At 44.7% G+C, this 22,236-nt stretch overlaps 1 protein-coding gene across 1 annotated transcript in view; it reads left to right on the top strand.

Annotated features, from left to right (window-relative positions):
• SCRIB (scribbled planar cell polarity protein) overlaps positions 1-22,236 on the top strand; it is a 120,042-nt gene that overhangs the window by 73,102 nt on the left and 24,704 nt on the right. Inside the window, exons 26-33 of the mRNA XM_010566785.1 lie at positions 130-249; positions 501-557; positions 5,570-5,653; positions 12,421-12,489; positions 15,783-15,833; positions 16,443-16,484; positions 17,396-17,524; positions 19,288-19,395. Coding sequence (XP_010565087.1) covers positions 130-249; positions 501-557; positions 5,570-5,653; positions 12,421-12,489; positions 15,783-15,833; positions 16,443-16,484; positions 17,396-17,524; positions 19,288-19,395 — 660 coding nt within the window. The remainder of the gene's footprint in view (positions 1-129; positions 250-500; positions 558-5,569; positions 5,654-12,420; positions 12,490-15,782; positions 15,834-16,442; positions 16,485-17,395; positions 17,525-19,287; positions 19,396-22,236) is intronic.

The following is a 22,236-nucleotide window of genomic DNA, read 5'->3' as shown; positions in this document are numbered from 1 at the left end:
AAGTTGTGAAAGAGTTCTGACTTAATTAGGATGGTCTTGGTACTCTGCATCTGTGAGCCCAGGATATGGAATTTTTTTGTATGGCATGCTGAGCGCTTCCACCATGTTTTTTGCCTTTTTGCTTTGTAGATGTCCCCAGGAATTATTGCAAACCCTTTTGCTGCTGGTATCGGACGCAAGAATAGCCTGGAAAGTATCTCTTCCATTGATCGGGATTTAAGCCCTGAAGAACTGGAGATCCTACAGAAGGTGGGTATTCTGGCTACAACTGGGAGAATGTTAGGCAGTGGAAAAAATTTATGAAAAACTCTAGTGTCTCCCTTGGTGCATGGAGTCTGCAACATAATGGGTAGTGTACTTCCTTTTTATGGGATGAGCAGGTCCCAGCACTTTCATCAGGAACACACTAGGACGGGACTCTGAAACATTCATGAGGTTACAGGTGCTCCGAGTGAGGAGAGAGCACTGGGTGAAGCGGCTCTAACTTTGGTCTCTCCTAGGAGATGGAAATGGTGAGAGAAGCAACTCAGTGGGAGAGAGAAGAAATGGAGAAGGTGGTGAGAGATTTTTCACGTAGCAGAATCTGTTCTGACAGTGGTTCTGCCAAGCCTGTGAGCCCTAAGGAAAATGCCACAGATTATCTCTATCCTATTGTTAATGCCATGGGGGGCTTTGGGCCTTCTCTCTTCATAGTGCACCGCTCAGTTATTCTAGCTGCTTTTTGGCTTTGCCATATCTTCCAATGTACCTCTTTGGCGGTACTCTTCTGTTATTTGCAAAGTTCATCTTTGTTACTTGCTGGTACATTCTGGCCAAGCTGCAACTTTGAGAAAAATGGCATATGAGCTTGGAAGTCCCACAGTTCTCTCGGTACAGCACTCCATGCCCTGACAGAGCTTTTATGAGCAAAGATGAGAATGCACAGCTCAAAATTGCCCCGAATTGAAGAAGTGGCACTGTTAATCAATCACGAGTTTGTGCTCTTCAGTTTACATTATCATTTTTCTTATTCATTATGAGAATTTTGTATTTCTGCCCACTATTTCAGCCTTTCACAGAAATAGATTAGCAGAGTCAAGCCCCTCGGGGACTTGGGTTTTCTAGTTATCCCACTTAAAACTAATTTATTCAGTCAGATTCTTTTGGAAGATGAGAGAAAATTGAATTTTTCAGTATTGTCACTTAGGAATCTGCTCTCCTGGCAGAGCAGTATGTGTACGTTTTGCAGGTGTTTCTTCAGGCTTCCAGTTTAGATATACCTAATATTTCTCTAGGTTCTTTCTGTAGTTGTAATCACTCAGGTTTTTTTACATTTGCTACCCCACAAGGTTGTAGTTATATTGGCAATTCTGGATGGAGGTGAGCTTTATAATTTAGCTAACACTTGAGATTTTACTTGTTTTGGAAAAAAACAGTCAAGGTTTTGAATAGACAATGGCACAGACTACAGTCCATGAACAGGAAAATGAACAAGAAAATGGCCGTATGACCTTCCAGGCGTGCAATATATATAATCATTAAATACACACATATATTTCATATTTGTATAATCCTACTCTGCCTTCTGTCAGTGACTGCAATGGGCTACGCAGGGTACAATTTTACAAAAGACTGGGGTAGAGAGACAAAAGGGGTTCAGTGTGTTGCAGACTCCCTTTGGAAGCTTTGATTTACCTTTGCTGGCCTACAGCTTAGATCGGTGTCAGCATGTGCAAGAATAAGACAAGGGATTTCTGTCCTAAGTATCTGCAAGGTGTTCTGGTGGTGTTTGAGATCTATACTTAGATGGGAATTCTGCCAGTGGAATGACCTTCTAGAATAATCTTCAACCTGATTAGTTGAAGATGTCCCTGCTCATTGCAGGGGGGTTGGACTAGATGACCTTTAAAGGTCCCTTCCAACCCAAACTATTCTGTGATTCTATGAATAATTTAGGTAGGAAGGGACCTCTACAGGTCACTTGGTTCAGCTCAGAGCAGAGCCAATTTAGATCAGATTTAGGTCTTTCCTATAAAATATCTTGTTCCTTGCTTAGGAAGGAACTGAGGGTGGTTTGTTGTGGTTTCAGAAAAACTGATTTTGTAGTGTTACTGTTACAGCAAAAGGTATTCCTATCAGTTTTATGTTGGTAGCATGTGGATTTGAATATTCTCTAGGAGACTTCAGGTACTATGAGTCATTATCAGCATTTCTAACACCTCTGGATAAACCAAGAAGAGCAATTCTGGCTCCAAAACCATGCTACTCTGTCTGAGCAGGTTGCATTAGCTCAGTCTTAGGTAGATAAGGCTTTTCCAAAATTTATGCTGAGATTACTTTAAAACACTCCAGAGACTTTGTCAAAAAAACAGAAAAACCTTTATGATTGGTGATGCAGCCTTGGCCATATCTCATTTCAAAAAGTGCTGATGGTATTATGATAGCTTTTTATGGAAAATTTGAACTTGAAATTTTATTAAAATGGTTAATATAAAAGAAAAAAAACTTGGCAATAGCTAGTCATTCAGCTATCAGTAATATTTCAAAACAACAGTGGGCATCTCATAACAAATATCATTATTCTTCCTGGAGGCTGAACAATACACAGTAATCATGGCTCATCTTTCTTGGATGTTTTATTTTTGATAGATTTTTAAAGCAATATTTTGAGGTTGCAGTGACGTGTATTTAGGGACTTCTAAGGTATGTATTCCTGTATACTGCCTTTTTTCTTGCTATAGTGTGGCTTAGTATAATTACAATGTTGTCTGTCCCAACCTCTGAAGAGCTGAGAAGTAGGCCTGTAGCCTGGTGATCAGCAGAGACCAAGAGTCTCCTCCAGAATTGCCTGTGCCTTTAAAGGATTTCATATTTTTTGGTGCCCCTTCCATTAGGGTACTAGGAGGAGGTAGCAATGAATGCTCCAGACTTGTCTGACGTCTTGGGATCCATGGCCTGAGACCCATGCGCAAAGACACATTTTTCTGCTGTTGCCTTTTAGTGTGACCTTGAAACTGGGATTCTGTCTCTAATACTGGTTTTGATGATTAAATTTGTACCAGTGATGGAGCCAGCACTGTATGGTAGCCATTGTAATGCCGTAGGAAGTTCCCACCTCAGTGCCAGATGCTCAGTAATACTATTCATGTCACCATTTTTGGACCATCCTCTAATACTTCAGTGTTTCATGTTTGGTTTTGCACAAGAGTGACAGAGATCAAATGTGCCTCCTTACAGTAAGCTTGTGAATGGAAGAAATGGGAAGAATTTTGGCTTTGCTATGCTCACAGTTAGTCCTGCAGAGGTTTTCAGATACCACTGTTGCCCTCACTCCATACATCTCTCAAGTTCAGTACTTTGATAATTCAGTTTCTAATAGCAGTATTAGTAACTCCAAATCACCATGGACTGATTCACAGTGCATTTCTCTATCCCAACTCTAGAGCTGTACTTATTTTTCTAATCTTAATCCAGAGCTTCTCCAGGCTCCCCAGATGTTGTCAGAGATGAACTTTGAACATTCTGTAGCTCTGTCTGGGCTGGCTGGTGCTCTTGTCTCTTTTCAACTTAAGACCTCAGAGGAGGATCACATACAAGTTTAATATCAGCTTGAACACTCACCTTACAGATAACACTTGTCCAAAATAAGCATAACCAGATTCAGAACAGACTTTAGCTTAAATATCCGTAAATAGCCCTTTGGGTCTTGTGATCCTCCGGAGCATTAGTTTTTTCTCATGATGCTCATTATTGTTTGGAGATCCAAGGGTGTGATGTGGGACACTGATTATGTACTAGTGGTAATGCACAGAAGCTTTTGAAGAGAAGGGCCTAGGTGCTTAGCAGAATTTTCAGTTAACTCCCTCTGTATTTCTCGGATGCCTTTCACCTCCCATCCTTCTAGCCTTGGGACTTCTGGACCATCTGGTTGCTACTGTTTGGGAGGAGCAGCCAGGAGGGTTGCAATGCACAATAGAATGCAAGAACGATGCTGCTTTTGTCCACAGCCCTCACTCTGCAGCATAGGTGCTGGGCAAAAAGTTACAAAAGTATAAATGCACAGAAATAATTCTTTAAGACAAGTAACATATTACTACCTTCCTCTTGCAGCTTGGAAGCAAGCCCATAGCTGGGGCTTATGAGATTAGTCACTGGTCACTCTTACAATATTCCTGTGCTGCGCTGAATGACTGAGAGCTGACCAGCTGATTTTAAGCTCTGCCTTATGCTTATACAATTTCTGTATCTATATATAGTCTTTTGGCTGTGATGCTATAAACAAGCACGTGATTTTTTTAGGTCTTTTTCCTTAGTGACAACTAGGCCTGTGCTCTGTAGATTTGTTTTTTCATTCCCTTCCAGCCTCTCCAGTCTGTGCTCTGTCAAGATGTCTCTTCTCACAATAAGCAATCTTCTCCTTTCCCTTGGTGATGGCGTACCTTGTGCTTGGGGCGGGGGGGGGCTTTAGCTCATTTCACTTTTCCCCAGGATTGACCCTGCTGAGAATCTTAGAGATGTCTGCTCTCTTCCCCTCCTTTGGTGACATCCTGGCCTGTGTTGTACGGGGTGTCCATTCCTGTCTGTTTTGCTGGTGATAACTGAACTCATGCAGAATTCCAGCTCCTCTGTCCCTGGGCCCAACCTATGCGCTGGGTTTCTGCTTGCCCTCTCCTGCCACCAGTGCTGTTCCTGCTCCTTTGTCCCCACTTTGGAGTTGCTGCACAGCATGGTGCTGACGTCTTTCCCTCTCTCTTTGCCTGTGCTGCTTGGATGCTGCTCTGACTCTGTCCTGTCTCATGGAAGGAGTGGATGCGTAGGGAGCGGGAGGCAGCCACACAGCAACTTGAGGAGGAGGCAGAGGTGAGGAGCATGGTGGGAGGGTTGGAGAGTGGCAGAAAAGGGCTGAGCTGGACTTGAAGGCTGGTGATACCTCTAAAAGTGCTCATTCCCTGTAACTTCTGTTCTCCACTCCCCCACCCCCAAAGACTTGACTTTTGAGTGTAAGAAGATACCAGAAGTGAAGAAATCTGTAATGTGATTGAGGAAGGAATGGTTAAAAACAACGGCTTGAATTAGAAAGGCAGACATGCAAATGGGAAGCAAAATCAAATGAAATTATATAATGAGTGTGAGTTAAGGTTGAGAAAAGATACTGTACAGGAATTGTAGATTTGCACTCTCAAATGTCTCCAAATCCAGACTGGAAGCCTTTCTGGATGCTATTTGGAGAAAACTGATACGTATGTCACATTCTCCTCTCCCCCTATAAGGGAGTGGACATGTGCCCATGGGGGCAGGAAGAATGGTGGGGATCTGTGCACCAGTGGGTGACCAAGGGCCCAGAGTGACCTGTTCTCTGCAGTATTTCTCAAGCCTGGCCTCTGTCATGGGTGCCCGTCGTTGTGTTTGGAACAATTCCAGGTTCATTTCCAGGCAATGGGAATTTTCTGCAGAGTTTGGAGATAAGGCCTTGGTTATTACTAGGGGTGGTTTCCTTTTAATTGCTCTTTCTAGTTGATTTAGTTGACTTCTGGCCTGATCTCTTCCTGGTGTTTGTGTTTTTCTTGCTCCCCCCCTTGCCCCTCTCCAGAATATCACCAGTGAACCTTTGAGACTGGACTATCGGACCCTGGCTGCTTTGCCCAGCAGTGGCTTACAGAGAGTCAATCGCACTGTAAGTGAGGGGCTGTTGAGATGTGGGTCCTTGCGTGGGGGAAGCCGTGGTTGTTCTGTTACCTGCCCTCTCCTTGTGCCCTGATGAGACGGATGACAGTGCTCTCTGCAGGGGAAAACTGGGAAGCAGAACTGTGGTAGACTTTGACACTGTCTGAAACAGGAGGCAGCTACAAAAGAAAGATTAGAATAAGAAAATGAGGAGAGCAGAGAGCCAGGTCACTTTCCATTTTGGAAAGGGAAGTGGCCTGTGTAATTGCCAAGATGCAAAGGGAAGTGTCTTGAACAAGGCAGAAAGAACAGCCCAAGAGGAGAGAGGGATACATGTGAATGGGAGAGTGCAGGGGATTTATCATGGAAGGAAGCCCCTACTGAAAGCTGCAGAAGAGGGAGGGGAAGATTCTTCCTGACAATGTGTGCATAGCTTAGGTGTAAATTTATTGTGGGATGTTGTTTAGGAGGAGGGATGCAGTGTGCTGATACCAAAAGTATTAAAAGAAAGTCAAGATCCATCTAGGACTGCAAAAGGCAAAGTGGCAGTGATTGCATATCATGACTTAGCCCTGATATGGCCTTGGATACTCCTGTCCATGACCTGCATTTCAGTCCCTGATATGTAGTGGTGGCTCAGCCAAGAGAAAATCCAGATTTCAGAAACTTCACAGATTACAAAGTCATCCGTCTCTCCTGTGTTGTTTAAAATCTTGCCTCACCTCTCCATCTTTTGCTTCCTTTGGTCATGTTTTATCTTCCCTGCATCGTACCTATTTCACTGGGTTTCTGCCTGCTCCTTCACAAACATCCTCAGTCTTCACGTCCATTTCTTTCCTCCTATTGCAGCAAGACCACCCATTGCTGTCATCATCAGATTCTGCATTCCCATTCTGTTGTTTCAGGATCATCTCTTTTACCATTACTGCCTCCATCTCATTCTATCCAGACAGGTCTCCTCTCCTATTCATCTATCCTCTCATTGGCTTCAGGCCCTCTTGCTCTTCTGCTTTCACCCTGATTAGAGCCCAGCTTTGTCTCATTTTGTTCCTTCCCATACTCCCCAGCTTTTGGGTTTTCTCTCCTGGCTATTCACACAGAAAAGTATTATCGGGAAAAGGTTTAATGTATTTTTAGCATCTCTTAGTGTAACTTAGTAGCTGGAAACAAGGAGAGAGCCAGCCCCACGCAAGCAGCTGGCTCTTTGCTGGACAGCCCTAGTGTTGTTCAGAGCAGAGCAGCATTTGGGAACTTGTGCCTGAGCAGTCCATGTCAGCCCAGGAACGCCTGGCACTGGAATGTGGGGCTGAACATGCTGGAATGCCGGGCTGTATGGGCGGCATCTATAAATGTCCTGTTTCAGGGGAAGGGCCAATTGGTGCCCATGTTTATCTTTTTCCAGCTGTCATTTGCCCAGCCCTGTCTTTGCTCTGTTTGAATAAATATGTCTGCCTAGATCATGAGTACAGGGAGATATGGGCTTTGAGGACAGCAAGGTTCTGGCGTTCTTTCAGGAGCCTATTTGGTGACTGCCTGGAAGACTCAGACACAGGTCAGTCTGGCCAGCAGTAAAGCACGCGGTTCAATTGACAGGTTGTCTATCTCCAGACAGTCTGACTGAATTAAGAGGACTAATGCTATTTCCCAGTTCCCATAGTATTTTTCCTTCTCTTCCTGTCTCTAGGCCAACTTTCTCACCACGTACATTCTCCTCTAAACAGTGTCTACATATCTTTTGTTGTATAGCTCCCTGCAAGGGGGTTGCAGGGCCTTGCTGTTCTTCACACTGTCGAACAGGAGGAGGTGCAGACCTCTGTCGTGACTGCTGTAGATTGTGGGTGGAATTTGTCATGAGGATTCCCCAAGAATTGCCCCTAAAGAAGGGGGCAGATGGTTGTGTATCTTGGATTAATCAGTATTGCTGTATATTGGTCCTTTTGTGAGCAAGATTTAACAAAGGCTTAATGAGATGCAAGCCTGTTTTGTTTGTATACTTTTAAAACCCGAACTGAAAAATTCCAGTTGAAACCTGCATGAGAATGCTCGTCTCAGTGATGCCCTCCGGCTGTGCCAGCTTGTCAGTAACTTGATGTCTGCAGACTACCCAGTGCACTACAGTGTCTGAATACTGCCATCACAGTAATAAAAGAGCTATTACAGTCTCTGTCTCCTGCATAGTACAGGCTTGGAAACCATACCCATGAATGACTGCATCTAGCCACAACAAAACATTTAAAGTCTAGTTTTGCTTTCTGGACTATAAGAAATGGAGAAGATTTTACATCTCTCAGTAGCATGTCACCATGGTTAGTTAATTAACAATCTGCACTTTCTAGTCTGAATTTATTTATCTTCAATTTCTAGCCATTGATTCTTTCTCTGTACTTGTTCATTAGACTTAAAATTAGATTTCTTTCCATGTCTGGGGCGAAGTCATGGATCAGAACTGCAAATGCATTTCTTCTGTATTTGCCTTGGAGGATGCAGGGTAAAACACGATTGTCCTGTCTGCTAGACTGGGGAGTGACAGAGGCAAGGCTGGGAAAAGCACACAGCATTGCCAAAATCTTTGCTTACCCAAAATAGAAATTGTTGCTTGTCTGATAAAAATAGCCCGCTGTGAAGTAAAGGGAGGGAGGCATCCTGCACTGGAATACACTGCTGCAGCAGAAGCGCTGGAGATTAAAACGAGGGGTAGATGAAGCTCAGTTCCAGTCATGTCCATGAACGAAATAGGGATTGTGGCTCCCCATGGACTATCAGACTTCACGCAGTCTTGGTGAGATGCCCATTGTCACAGTGCCATAGAAGTGTTTACTTTTTCCCTTCATGCAAAGCAAAGTAGGCCTTGGTGGTGGGATTCACCTGGAACCCTGGTTGGTCAGTGTTTGTGCTCTTCTGCTCGGCAAGGCAAAGCGGCAGTGGTGTCGGACGGGCCTGGCTGTAGAACCAACAAACCCACTTGGCGGTGGTGGATTGCTGGCAGTGTTTTCGTTACAGCATCCCCAATGAACAGATAAAGTTCCTGACAGTACTTTTTGCCTGGCATAACTTTGTGTGCACTAGAGCTCTTCTAGTGTAGTTTATGGCACTCTGGGAAAAGAAGGTTGGAATTTGGGGTTTTTTTGGTAGGGTTTTTTTACGTTGGAAAGTCACATAGCTACAATAGCAAAATTTTTAAGCGTAGCACAGGCTTCACTGTCTGAAGAAATATGATATGAGCCAGGGCTCTGCCAGCCACTGCTTTGGGTTGGGTTGGGGTTGAGGGGCTAGGGGAGGGCCTCAGAAATTCCTGAGCCTCTCAGCTGCCATTGTAGTCACCAGCCCACCCAGCCCTTGAGAGCTATTTTTGTGAATGCTGCCATGACACAGGAGTTGGAGAATGTGCTCTGAGCAGAAGAGGTCTTTCTGCTCCCCGGCAGGCACTTGGATAGAAGGAGATTTGATCATTGCTCTCTGATTATCTTTGCTTCCCTGAAGAAGGCTTTGGCTGGCGTAACAAACTCTCTTTTATAGTATTAAAAGAGGAAAGGTCAGTGCTTCATCTTGGATAGGTACAGTTGAGCCTAGGCAGAACTGAAGCTCTGTTTCAGTCCTGCCTTCAGTAAGAGCACTCAAAAGGATCTGTGGTCTGTTAGCTCTTTGTTACTTGTTGGTGTGTATTTTGATGAAGTGGGGCCATAAAAGTGTGTTTGGCCATGTAGGTGTGATGGAGATGCATGGGGTAGATGATATGGTGATAACTGTGTATCTGTATGGAAATGCATTGGAGTGAGGTGAGAGGTGTTATTCTGCATGAAAGCGTTGGAATTGCTTGAAAGTATGCTGGGGTCAGACAGTTGATGTTTGGCTATGTGATGGTAGAGTTGAATTGAGGATGTGCTGCAATGAGATGGGAGACGATGTGTGCTTGTGTAGGTTTTGGCAATCAGTTTTGCTAGAGAGCAGCAGTGTTACTGGTGAGCTGCTGAAGTGCAGACTGGATGTGTATGAGAGCTGGAAAAGTGCGGGGAGTGTACCTGTGCCTGTCAACTATTTGGTGTATGTATTGTGTGCTGATAGCAAGGTTCTCTCTTGGAAGTAGCATTCGGGATTACAAGTTTGGTGGTAGAGTAGAAGAGAGGGAGGGGATAGTCGTGTGGGCATTAGTATTGGAATTCTCTCCCCTGTCCTTCAGAATCCACAGCTGCTCTGTATTTTCTCCATCCTCTCCTTTACTCTGTTCTCCTTATTTCTTTCTGATCCTTTTGTTTTCCTCTCAGCTTGTTCTGTATAATAAGGCCAGCTCCAGAATGGAGGGTGACTGCGCTATGCTGTCTCTGCCAGTGGTGCAGGACAGCCGGGATTCATACACAGAAACAGCTGCAGGCCCGATCATCGGAAGCGCAGCTGGCCTTCCTCAGGACCATGCATCACCTGACAAGTGCACGAGCGGGGCAGAAAAGCCCCAGCTAGACAAGCAGGACCCCACGGGTTGCCCCTTGTCCCAGGACCAGATGCCAAAGACGCCAGAGCAAGAGTGTATGATCGACTCTCAGCCGATCCTCTTCAGTGAGAACCCCTTTGTGGTGGCTAACCGCAGGGGGAAAGCAGCAGGCAAGGCTTGCCTGGGGGGCCCGCCCCTGGGCTATGGCAGGGAGGGAGTGCTGAAGACCAACCTTTACTCCAAGGCAAGCAGTCCCACCGCATGCTGTGTGTGGCATGCAGTCATGCAGTTAAGGCCACTTGCACTCTACTAAACCCCTGCGCATGCCCTGGACCCCAGATGCCAGGCAGCACGAGGCCTGGCGGGGGCTCGTCCCACCTAACACATGTGCTTCTCCAGTGTTGCGTGCGGAGGCTGTCAGTCGCTGACGGTCAGTGAGTTGTCTTCCAGCCACTAATGTACCCCAGTTATTGCCAAGTGTGCATGCTGCTGAGCCCCTCTTCGAGGGGAGGCAGTGATGTCAGGCGACTTCCCCAGTGTCTCTCTGGGTGGGTAGGGATCAGGCTAGGAGCAGCAGTGTTCCCTGTCTGCTGTGGTTCTGAGTGGGGAGTTGACAGGGCTTGCAGAAGAATGGCAGTGGTGTCACACTTATGTATCTGGGCCTGAACGAACGCAACTGTTTTTAGACCTCTGAAAACTAAGAGGCAGTGCAGCTGACAGTTAATCTACAGCCCAGGAGCGTGCTGTTCCTTGAAGTGACACGTTACAGTATATCTAGACTTTCAGATTTCAAGGGAGAACTTTGCTTTCTGCTCTGGGAAATCCGTATTTAACTTTCTCACTGCTGCACGGGAAGCCTGTGGCAGAGCAAGGACTAGACCCAAACGTACTATGTTCTAGATTAGCACCACACCACTCTCCCCTTCTTCCTTTCTCTGCCTTTTGGGAAGCCTGAAAAGCAAGAGAAGCAAAACAACCACAAACAAACAGCCCACGCGCAGAGAAGAAAAAGCAAACAAACAAAGCAACACTCAGCTGTAGTTCTCTTAGGTGTTTTTTAGCCTAGTCCTTGGTAAGAATTTGTTTTTCACAGACGTGCAGGCAGATAAGCAATAGAGCAAGGCATGTAGTTGAATATCTGTAACCTCTTGGTATATTGAAAGTCAAAGGCTGTGGTTTGGACATTATAGACATCCAGCTTGAGAGTTCAAAAAAGATCAAAAAAGCAGTGGTCACAGAGCACTGACCCTTTTTGAAGGTAGACTTTATGCCAGATCAGCTATCATCAGTCTGGAGGTGGGTGTCACAGTTAGCTGGAGCTAATCTAATTCTACGTTGCTGTCAGAAGGGATCAGTTCCCCCTGTCTGCATGTTCTCGTCCTGTGCGCTGACACCAGAACTGGAGCAGTCGTGTGTCAGCTGGGTTAGGGAGCTGAAGTCCCTGAAAAACAGTATTGTAGAACAGCTCCTGCCCTGGGGATTGGTAAGGTGCATGTGCTGGCACACAGGAAGACTTGGATAGCAGTAGCCAGAAGCAGGGTGAGCAAGAACACTCTGTAGTGGAGGCATGGAAGTAGATGGGTTGCTGCTGCCGCATTGTCTGTCATTATAGTGCTAAGAAGGGTTAGATGTTTTCTGTGCTCCAATATGAACTTCAGATCCCATCTCCTGGCTTGGTCAGTAGAAATACCATTGCCCAAGGCTTTTTAAATCGTGCTCCTTAATCCTGTGGACAGACTGCAGGTAATTATTGGGACTGCACTCTGTTGTTGTAGCTGTTGGGGCTGGCTGTAGGCTGGCTCATCCTGAGCGCTGGTGATCGTGTATTCCTGTGGAAGGGGTGAGAGCCCTGTCATTCCTATGGTCTGGACTACTCATAAAGGTCTTACTAGTAGGCCAACATCAATGGATGTAGCTGGCTGGTAATGAATCTTGTCCCCTTTCAGTTGGCAGTGGCTTCTTTTTTGCTCAGTGTCTATACAACAGGAGGTTTGCCTAGACTGTAGCCCAGTCTGTTGAGGGCTAAAGAGAAGTTAGGGGGAGAGGATTCCTGGGGATGTCTTACAAGGCAGAAGGCTTGTAAGTTGGCCTTGCAGGGTGTTTGGATATGATCTCAGTTCCAATGTTTAATGTCATTCCCTTGCTGTTTCTAGTGCTTTTTGCAAGTTTCTACCATGTGGCAGCTGCTGTTGGGCCCAATGCTAACTCTGCTCTCTCACAGTGAGGTGGCCCATAGTTGGCCCTGGGCTGAATGTCAGTGGTCTCCTTTGCCTCCTGGTCTCACTGCTAAGGGAGAGGCATGGAAGTTGCTGCTGTACAGTAACTATCTAGCTTTGTCTTCTCTCTTTCAGGCTCCTGCAGGCGAGTCTGGGACAGGAAATTCCAGGCATGAAGCCCCCTATTCTCCTAGTAATCAGCAGGTGAGACTGCTCCCAGGACAGGCAATATGGGGAAGGGTAGGGAGGCATGCTTCCAGGGCAAGGTGGCACCAGGGCAGAAGGGCAGAGGAAGCCGTGTATGATTTCCATCCTTGAGAGTGATACTTTTGAGGTGGAGGGGTATCCATCACAGGAGGCAGTTAGAGAACTAGGGAAGGAACTCTTCTCTTTCAAAGTATCTCAGAGACCCAGGAGTATAATTAGCTAGTCATAAACTAAGTGGAAAATAATTGCTCTGAGGGGTGACTTAATTTGCAGTGTAATGATCAGGGGAGTACCTAGAGTGACTACAAAATGGTAGTTGTCTTTTTTGAGAATGGCCTCACCAATGCCTTATACAGAGACTATTTAATTCTGGCAATTGGTACGTCAGAAGAAGTGGAGAAGTCAGGATTTGGAGAATCATCTCAGGTCTGTAAACCAGTGCTACTCAGTCTCCTAGACAGATCCTGAGTTCTGTTTGTGACACTGCTGGCAACCCACATCAGCTGTTTGAAGAAAATTGAAGGATCCTGCAGCAGACAATTATAGGTTAGCCTACCCTTAGGCAATGATTTTCTAAAACTCTAAGGTTAGAGGCCAGCTTTCACTCTGAAATGGAGTTTCTTTATTTCTTGTAACTTTTTTTTTTTTTTTTTTTGGTAAGCATTACCTATTCTCACTAGCAGTTCTTATTTCTCATATCAACTCTGATCTTTTCTTTTAAATCTTGCCAAGTCTTTGATTTCACTTTTCATCCTGTGGTAGTAGGTTTCACAAGTTAGTTGAGCCTTTTGAAGTTAAATTCTCTTAAATGGATTTTTTAATTTTTTTCTTCACAGTCATTACATGTTATTGTTTTTTATATTAAGGGGCTGGAATGAACTGAAAATTGTACTTTGTACTCTATCCTTAGTCATTTCGTGTCTGTTGCATTCCTTCTGGAGTGCAACTGCTCTCCAACTATTTGGTCCCACTAGCTCTGGCACTTACCTAATCTTTAGCTGAGTCATTTCAGTTCGCTAAGCTGGACAAAAACTGTCTGCTTTTTTGCTAGGTTAGTTCACCTTAGTGAGATGAATTGCATCATCTTGGGCTGAGGTGACAACACTGATGCAGGAGAAGGGTGAGGACCATGTGGCTGGGAGCAGCAAATAGGACAGTGGAGCTGTAGTAAGCAACAGTTCAGGCTTCCTTGGCCTATCTTGCATCTCCCTTATGTCTTGGATCCTTTGAAATGGAGTGACCACCAGGGGGACAATAAGATTTAGAAGAAGATACTATTCGTTACAGTAATACTATTTCAATGCTTTCTGTTCCAGCTGCATATGTTTACTTACTTGCTTTTCTGACAGCAATTGCATACTGATTGGAGGTTTATTTTGGGCTGTTTGTAAGTTTTCCTTTTACCACAAGTGCAAATTTTATTTTAAATTTGATTCTTTTTGTCTAGAAGGAATGGGATGGGGCTAATACTCCTCATTCTACAATAGAAAGAGATCTAGATATTAATTTGCTCTGTCTTTAAAGATCCTCAGCTCTCAGTTGAAAAAGAAGCCCACATCCCGAAGGGTGGCCATGTAGCTGCTCATAGAATGATTTAGGATGGAGGGTCTGGTTTAAGACGACACTCACAGCAGGTCCAATTAGATCAGGTTACTCAAGACCATGTCCAGTTAAATTTTGAACACATCTAGAGATGGAAAGTCTACATCTTTCTAGATGCTGGCTCCAATACTTGGCTACTCTCTTTGTGCTGGGTTTTTTTGTTTGTTTTTTTGTTTGTTTGGTTTTGGTTTTGTTTTTTAAACTTTTATTTGAATGGAATGTCCCTTGTTCCAATTTGTCATAGGCAACTTTCATAGTACCCCTGATGGTTTTATCAGTGTTTTGGCATTGGAGGCTCAGTGCCAACGTCCTTGCCACTACCAACCCTCTGGCTATAATGTCATCTGCTCTTCTATACAGAGTCTAATGGTTTGTCATTAACCAATTCCCGTGGCTCTGACAGGGGAAGCTTTCCAGGTGAAACTGTTCACTCTCTCCTCCGTGGGCTCCGAGAAGAATAAACAAGGTCTCACTAATGCATTCTATGGAGTTAAGAGCACCCTAGCAGCATTTTTTGCAGATGCAGGCATTTGCCTTTCCAGTTATAAGTTGGATGTCTTAAAATTCCCTGTTATGTAGCACTTGCTGTAATTTGTATTCTATTCTATTGCTTCGGGGTTTTGTATCATGAATTCTCTGTAGCTTGAGCAACATATTGAATATACAGCTTTTTTCTTGTTTTTCTCTTTTATCTCTCTGTTCAGAGGTGTGTATGCCATGAGAGATTCTATTAATTTCTTAAAGCATCTATAGCCAATTTCATGATTTTGTTCTTTATTTTAGCCTTTCAAGGTCTTCAGCAGGTTTGCTCACTGCTTTCATTTCTGAGGGCTAGTCTGTGTGTCATTTTTGGTAGCCTTCTTTCCTTACTTGGTCTATGGCTGTTACGAATTAGTGACTCTGGCAGTTGTTCTTGAAGATGCCTTGGTGTCACAATGCTGAGCCATTAGTCTTGCTAGTGGCATTCTCAACCCTGCATATTCTGTACATGAGCTTTCTGTCACATTTACATGATTTAATACTTTTTGGATCAGAGCCTTCTGCAGCAGTCTCCTGCATGTCAGGTAAGGCTGTATCTGGTAGATTTAGTTCCCTCTGGACAATGAAGGTTATATAGAATGGAACAGGTCCAACAGATAATACTGAAGGACACAGGGCAATCACTAGCCTTGTGGCTTGTACATTTTCTGGGGATTCAGGAGACTTGATCTTCAGGTTGGTGCTCTGGAGTAGAAATTCCAAGGAATTGCATCTCTAATTCTCTGCCACCATCAATTTTTAATGTAAATTCTTTTGTTTTGACATCTTGTAGTCCAGCCAGAATTTATTGGCTTATTTCAGAGCTCTCACAGAATTACTAAGGGAAGTTGAATCCGTTGTCCTGAGGCTGGCATCATGATGGTCTTGCCTGGCCTTGAGTTCTGCAAGCTTCTGGTGGGGTAGGAAGCAGGTGGGGGGATGAAGGAGGTGTTTGTGGTGGGTTGGTGAGTGCGTGGCAAGGAGGGCAGAGGGGCTTTCTCTGTGACAGGCAGCAAGGAGCTGCATGGGGGCATCGACAGCTCTGGGTAACTGCAGTCTCTGTGCTGGGAAACGTGCTTGTCTCAGCCTCTCACACAGAAAACCCGGTCTCTTCGTTTTCTCTCCCGTTCTCTCCCCCGATGATCCTCCCTGGCATTGCCCCTCTCCAGACGCCTGCAGCCCCTCGGCCTGCTCACCTGTCAGGCAGGGAGACCCGCTTTGTAAGTGCCTGTTGGTGTGCAGTGTGTGCTGCTGCTCTGTGCTGCTCTCACCCGGCACCGCTGCTCTTCGCCCCTTCCTCCAGCTCTGTGTTCCCCGGCTCTTGGGCTTGGTGCGCACCGAGGGCTTGCTGCAGAGAGCAGCGCCCAGGGCGGCAGGCCAAGGCACCAGAGGCTGTTCCCTGCTAGCCACTGCTGAGATGCATCTGTGAACGCTTCCTGGCAGAGAAGCTGTGATGGCTTTGCTCAAGCTCAGTAGCAAGTGCAAGGGGCAGGGCTGTAAACAAGGGCCAGGGCCAGCTGAGCTGGAGCAGAGACAGGGAGGGTGGGGGTCAGTGCCCGGAGATGTGCAGAGAGAGTTGTGAGTGCCCCCTCACATAGCAGAGGAACTGGGAGAAGCTCTTGTGGGTGGGCTCTGGACTGCTCCCCACGTGAAGAAGAAGGTATGGCGGGGGTTAGTTCGGAATGTGGGGGCTTTTCCCTGTACAGTGTGGGCAGCGGGGCAGGGGAGGGGTTGGGGTTGGGATTTTATTATTTCTTTTTGAATGGAGCAGGGTAAACTAAAGGCTTCCTGTGTGGACTCCAAATTTACACCTGTGTTTCTGTTTTCAGGCTTCCATTAACTTCATTACATCACAGGATGAGAGTAAATCAGTAAGTACATCTGCCACGAGACCTCATTGTAGTGTCCCTGTGCATTCTCCAGCACATAGAGCTTGCCTCTTCCTTCTGTGTGTGCTCACTTCCATCCCTGCAAGTCTCACGGTTAGCTCTTACTCTGTCTTCTCCAGTCCTCCACTATACCTTAATTTTGTACAAATGCACTCAGTCTTAAATATTGTCAAATTGAAAACTTGATGCAAGTGGTTTGGGAGCTTTTATTCCTGTTTACCCATGCAGCTTTCACTCATGTGCTTTTTGCTGGCTTACTCGATTCCTGCTTCTACTCTCTTTAGTATTAGATGTTTTACACAGCCTCCAACAGTAATGACATCTAGGTCAAATCTCAGACTCTTGTCTCTGCTCTTATGTCTGTATTTCTAATTGAAGCCCTATCTGGGTCTCAGTTCATTTTAATCCCCAGCTTTTGCCAGTACCCATTCCTGGCTCATGTTTCCGTCCTGCATCTTCCATTCATGATGCTTACATTCTCCAAGCTTTGACGCACTCATGCCATACCCGTCTGACCCTTGCAGCTACTACTTGTATGGCAGATTCTCCCTTGTGTCCTGGCCTTCTCTGTAACCCATTGGTCCCGTCGTGACCCTGACTTGTCTGAATCTCTTTGCCTGTCCAAAATACTTGCACCAGAGGCATTGTTTGGTGTTTGCTTCAGTAGCTCTCCCTCCTGGTCTGGTAGCTGGAGTCAGCAGCACAGCTGAGGAATTGCACTAAGGTGCATGGATTTGTCTTATTCACTTGCATGGCAGAGACTTCTTGCTGCCCTAACTGCTCATTTCTCTTCTCTTCTCTCTCTCTCTCTCCCCACCTCTCTCCCCCCGCCTCTCTCTCTCTCCCCTGCCCCTTCCTCTGCCTTTCCCCCTGTTGTGTGGTATTGACACAAGCAGACCAAGCCAGGCGTCATTCAGCCTCTTTCCCGAGTGCGACAAAATGCTGCCTCGCATAATTCGGAGGACGGGGACAGCCCCAATCCCTTCCAGCAACCTGAGCTATGCTTCAATATCCAGAACTCTGTAAGTGGCCTGAAGTTCCTTTGTGCTAAGCTATGTCTATCTGCCCTAGATTGCTATAGTGCCACTTTTTCTGGTGGGTAGGCTGAACACACCCTCCCAGTGGTGATTTTGTAGTTTAAAGATCACATGCCTTAGCTAAGGCTGGCCTTGTTTATGCATCAGTCTGGATGCCCTGGGTAAGAACCCATACTCTTCACAAGTAGTGTGACGGTCAACACATCCCATTCATTTTTCCAACCTAGATGAGCCTCACCAGCCTGCCTTGTGTCTTCGCTTACCCATTCAAGAAGTTAGCATTGTTGAAACTGTATTGTGGCTGAAATCCCCAGAGAAGTTACAGTTTTAGATCCTTATTTATGAGGTGTTGCATTCTGTTGAGGCATAAATCTTTCAGAACCTTTGTCTATCAATGTCTTGTATCTTGGAGCAAGAGCCAATACCATCTTGCTGATAATAAGTTTTATGATTTGCAAAATGATTGTTTTTGAAAGATTCATATTTCCTGGGCTGTATGTTGATGGGAAAGAAAGATTCAGGTATTTTGGTCTTTGTCGTAATGCAAGACTTGTATACCTGCAATATAGCCCTTCTCTTTATTGACGTTTGTATGACATGATACCAAATTAGAGACCTGATTTGCAGACAAACAGCTATATAAAATCCATGTAATTGGCCAAAATTCACATATTTTACAGTCTCTTCTGATCTTGATGTGCTGTTCTTTAGCCTATGCAGAAGGGAACATCATCAAACAACATAATTTATCCTCAGTCCAGGACAAAGAAAAATGACAAACACCTGAAACTGAGTTAGTGCAGCTAGAGGGATTGAAGGAACGAAGCAGCTAAAGGGGATTTGCTTTCTAGTACGAAGGAAGGTGGTGGTGTCATTTCTACCCTGCTCCCATTCATTTCTGTGATGCTTTGAGCAGGTCATCCCAACTCTCCTTCCTCCTTGAATGTGATAGGAGGGGTCACAGGGAAGATAGGCGAGGAAAAGACCAGCAAAGACAAGTGACAAGCAGTAGGAGGGTCCTCTTGGACCTTATCAGATGTTTCTGAGTAAGTGGCATTCTGTGAAGGGAAAATTTGAGATCAAAGGCAGGTCTTCTCCAGATTATAGATCCCTGAGTGGGTTGCCACTTTGGATTAGGAGACTGTGACCGTTAGCCTTGAAGTATGTAGAAGAACACACTGGTCACTTTAAAAACAGAAGTACAATAGCCACTGGAAAAAACAAATGAGACTAATAGATCCCTTCCCATGAAGAAGGCCCCTTTAGTCAGAAATGCCTGATAAGGCCAGGGCTTATCTTTAATTTTCTAATAAACTAAATGTGGCTTGTTCAGCCCTAAGTAGGGGCCAGAGTCAACTGTATAGCTGTCCTATTCCAGCCCCAAAAGCCCACTGATAGTAGGCATGTGCTAGTTGAACTGGGTGGAAATCCTCAAGGAGTGTGACAGCAGTATGGCCCCTTGGCCAAGAGATCAGTCACAAAATTCTGGTCAAGTCAGTGAGAATCTGTATCACCAGAAGTATAATTCCTCCACCATCCAAGAAATAAAATGGGGCCGTGATATGTGTGCTGCTGTATATAGCATGTGTACAATATGCTGCTCGTGTTTCTGCCCAAGGCTGCAGGAGCTGTCCCTTACATATTCCACTCCTCAGGCTTTGCAGGCTGAGAGTTGTGCTGTGTTTCCCCTGTGTTTAGTTTTTTATAACATCTGTGGTTATCTTTACCTTCTGTTTTTGACCCTGTAGCAAAAGCCACCTTCACCACCTTCTCCTGACGAGATCCCCATCAATGTCAAGCAAGCATACAAGACCTTTGCAGCAGTGCCCTTGTCACACCCTCTGCTTGAGACACAGGTAACTAGTGCTGGCTGGGAGGGATGCTACAGAAACAGTGGTACAAACAGAAGATTGAGCACTGTAGGTGAGCAAGGGAAGTGTGAGAACAGGAAGGAGGTAGTGATTTGTTTCCTCCAAAGAAAGCTGTTGTGAAGGAGGGACATGTTGAGGTCGCCTTTGAAGTTGGAGTCTATTCATGTTGCGGACAGTCACCCTGCAGAGTCCTGTCCATAAACGTACCAAATCCTGAAAGCTTATTGAATTTCATGTCACTGTTATTCTCCCTGGACATTAGGATGCTCTTGTATAACTGTGCTGTTCTGATATAAAGACACTCTTTGAACTTCCAGAGTCTAGGGCCAGGCTAAACCTGTTCTGAGGAACTTTTTATTAGATTTTGATCTTGAACTTAATTGGAACTACTCCTTCTCCCCTCCATGTATTTGAATCATGGAACCATTCAGGCTAGATGAGGCCTCTGGAGGCCGTCTGCCTTGGTCCTCCATGCAACACAGGGCAACCTTTGAAGTTATATGAGGTTGTTCAGGCCCAGTCCACTTGAGTTCTGAATTTCCAAAAATGGAGATTTTGAGGTCACTCTGGGCAGTCTCTTCCAGTGTATGACCATCTCTGCTGTGAAGAGGTTTTTTTCTATATGTTTTATGAGAATTTCTTTTAGTGCAACTTATGTCTGTTGCCTCTCATCCTTTTGCTGTGCACCTCTGAGAAGCCTGACCTTGTGCTCTGTAACCTCCATCTAGGAAGTTGAGTACAGGAATTAGATCCCACTTTCCTGAGCCTTCTCTTTTCCAGGCTGAACAAGCACAGCCTTCTGAGACTCTTTTCAAATGTCATGTCCTGCAGCCCCCTAAATCATTCTGATGGTCTTCAACTTGACATGCTGCAGTTTGTTAGTGGCATTCTTGTACTGGGGAGCCCCAAACTGGGCACACCGCTCTTGTAAGTGCTGAATAGAGAGGAAGGATTGCTTCCCCGGACCTGCTGGCTGCACTCCAGCAGCCCAGTATGTGGCCAGCCCTTACCCTCCAAAGGCATTGTCCTGACCTATGTTCAGCGTGCTGTTGAGGCATCACCCATGCTGTCTTCCCTGCCTGTCCTTTCTGAAGAGCTTATATCCATGCATGGCAGTGCTCCAGTTACATGAGATCTCGTGGAGCTGTCTGTTTATAGACAATCATACTGTCACTTCATTTACTAAACTAAAGAAACAAGACACTGTCCCCTTGGACACCTCATGTTTGGAAGGACCCACTGTTCTCTTAATCATCTTACTGCTTTCCTTTTCACCTGTTCCTATCTGAATTCTTGCTGGCACATCTTTGATGCAAAGGAGATATCCTGTTTCACAGATTTCTTTCTACTGCGGTATTGTTTGTTGTTTGTTTGTTTGTTTCTTTCTTTCTTTCTTTCCTTCTTTCTTCCTGAATCTTAATTGTCAATTACCTTTCCTTACATGTCCATAGAGCACGCTCACCTTTTTCGTAATCATGCTGTACTGGGACCTATGGCTATTCTGCAGTGACTTGTGACAGCAGCTTTGTGTTACCTAAGCTAATCCTGTCCTCCGACTGTCTACCTTGTCCTGCATTAGTGCTCATCTGGCCTCATATTGATCTGGTTTGGTAAATTAATACGGGTCACAGGTCGTTCTTTACCATGTGTAGGGTTGATTTTTGGCCATTTTAGCTTTATAGACTGATCTACTCGGAGTTAGATCACTGTCAGTAGAAACCCAGGGAAGTTGTTAGCTAAGTCCAGGATAAAAAGGAAATGGAACTTGTCTCTGGCATCTGCGACCCACCAGAAGACCCAAGTTCATGAGTCAGCTTGTATACAGATGGTTTCTCCAGCTTCATAGTCTCTAGCTGATGTATCATGGTTTAAGAAACAATTACGGATCTGCAGTAGATCACCTTGTATTCTGCACTATTAAATTAAATTATTTTCATCCTCCTTAAATCAACCTGTCATTGCAGGATAATATTCCAAACTATTTTGAATTTTGACAATGCTTGTCCCCCATTCAGTGGAGTGGGATGAATGAAATAATTTGCAGAGGTCTTGGACAACTCTGCATCTCTGTGAATCTGTGTTCTGGTCTTTGCTGTTCAGAAATTCTATTCACACCTTCCTGGTTTCTGAGTCAAATTTGGCAATAAAAATGTTAAGCAAGGTTGGTCACAAAACTGATCTTTGAAGTCTCAGATAAATCTATGCAGTTCCTTTGTTTCAAAAATTATTTATATTGTCAAAGGAGGATATTAGATGAATCTTCTTTGCACCTGTTCCATTTTAATCTTTTCTACTTATTTCTGTTTTAATTATATTCATCTATGAATATTTTTCCTGTTGAAATTGGATGGACTGATAGCTCCGCTGCTCAAATTATTTTTGCCTGCTTCTTGACTTTTAAGAATATATTAGCTATTTTTTAGACATGAACTGCCACCCAATTAAACAAGTCAATTAAAAATCTGTGCTTGTCAGACTTGAAGTTTCACAAGTCATTTCATTCAGAATTGTTGAACAGTGATTATCTTGTCCCTGCAGATGAGTGTATTGAGCTCTTAGGTTTTCTTCTGTGTTAGCAGCAATAATTTCTATTTCCAGACATTTGCTTCTTAGATAGAAGCTGCTTTTTTCTTTTCTTTTCTCTTTTCTTTTCTTTTCTCTTTTCTTTTCTTTTCTCTTTTCTTTTCTCTTCTCTTTTCTCTTTTCTTTTCTCTTTTCTCTTCTTTTCTTTTCTCTTTTCTCTTCTTTTCTTTTCTCTTCTTTTCTTTTCTCTTTTCTCTTCTTTTCTTTTCTCTTTTCTCTCTTTTCTTTTCTCTTTTCTCTTCT

This window comes from Haliaeetus leucocephalus, unplaced genomic scaffold (genome assembly GCF_000737465.1).
Source record: "Haliaeetus leucocephalus isolate CR32 unplaced genomic scaffold, Haliaeetus_leucocephalus-4.0 Scaffold218, whole genome shotgun sequence".
Classification (NCBI taxonomy): domain Eukaryota; kingdom Metazoa; phylum Chordata; class Aves; order Accipitriformes; family Accipitridae; genus Haliaeetus; species Haliaeetus leucocephalus.
Note: the sequence above shows the minus strand (reverse complement) of the source record. Positions and strands in the feature narration are given on the sequence as shown.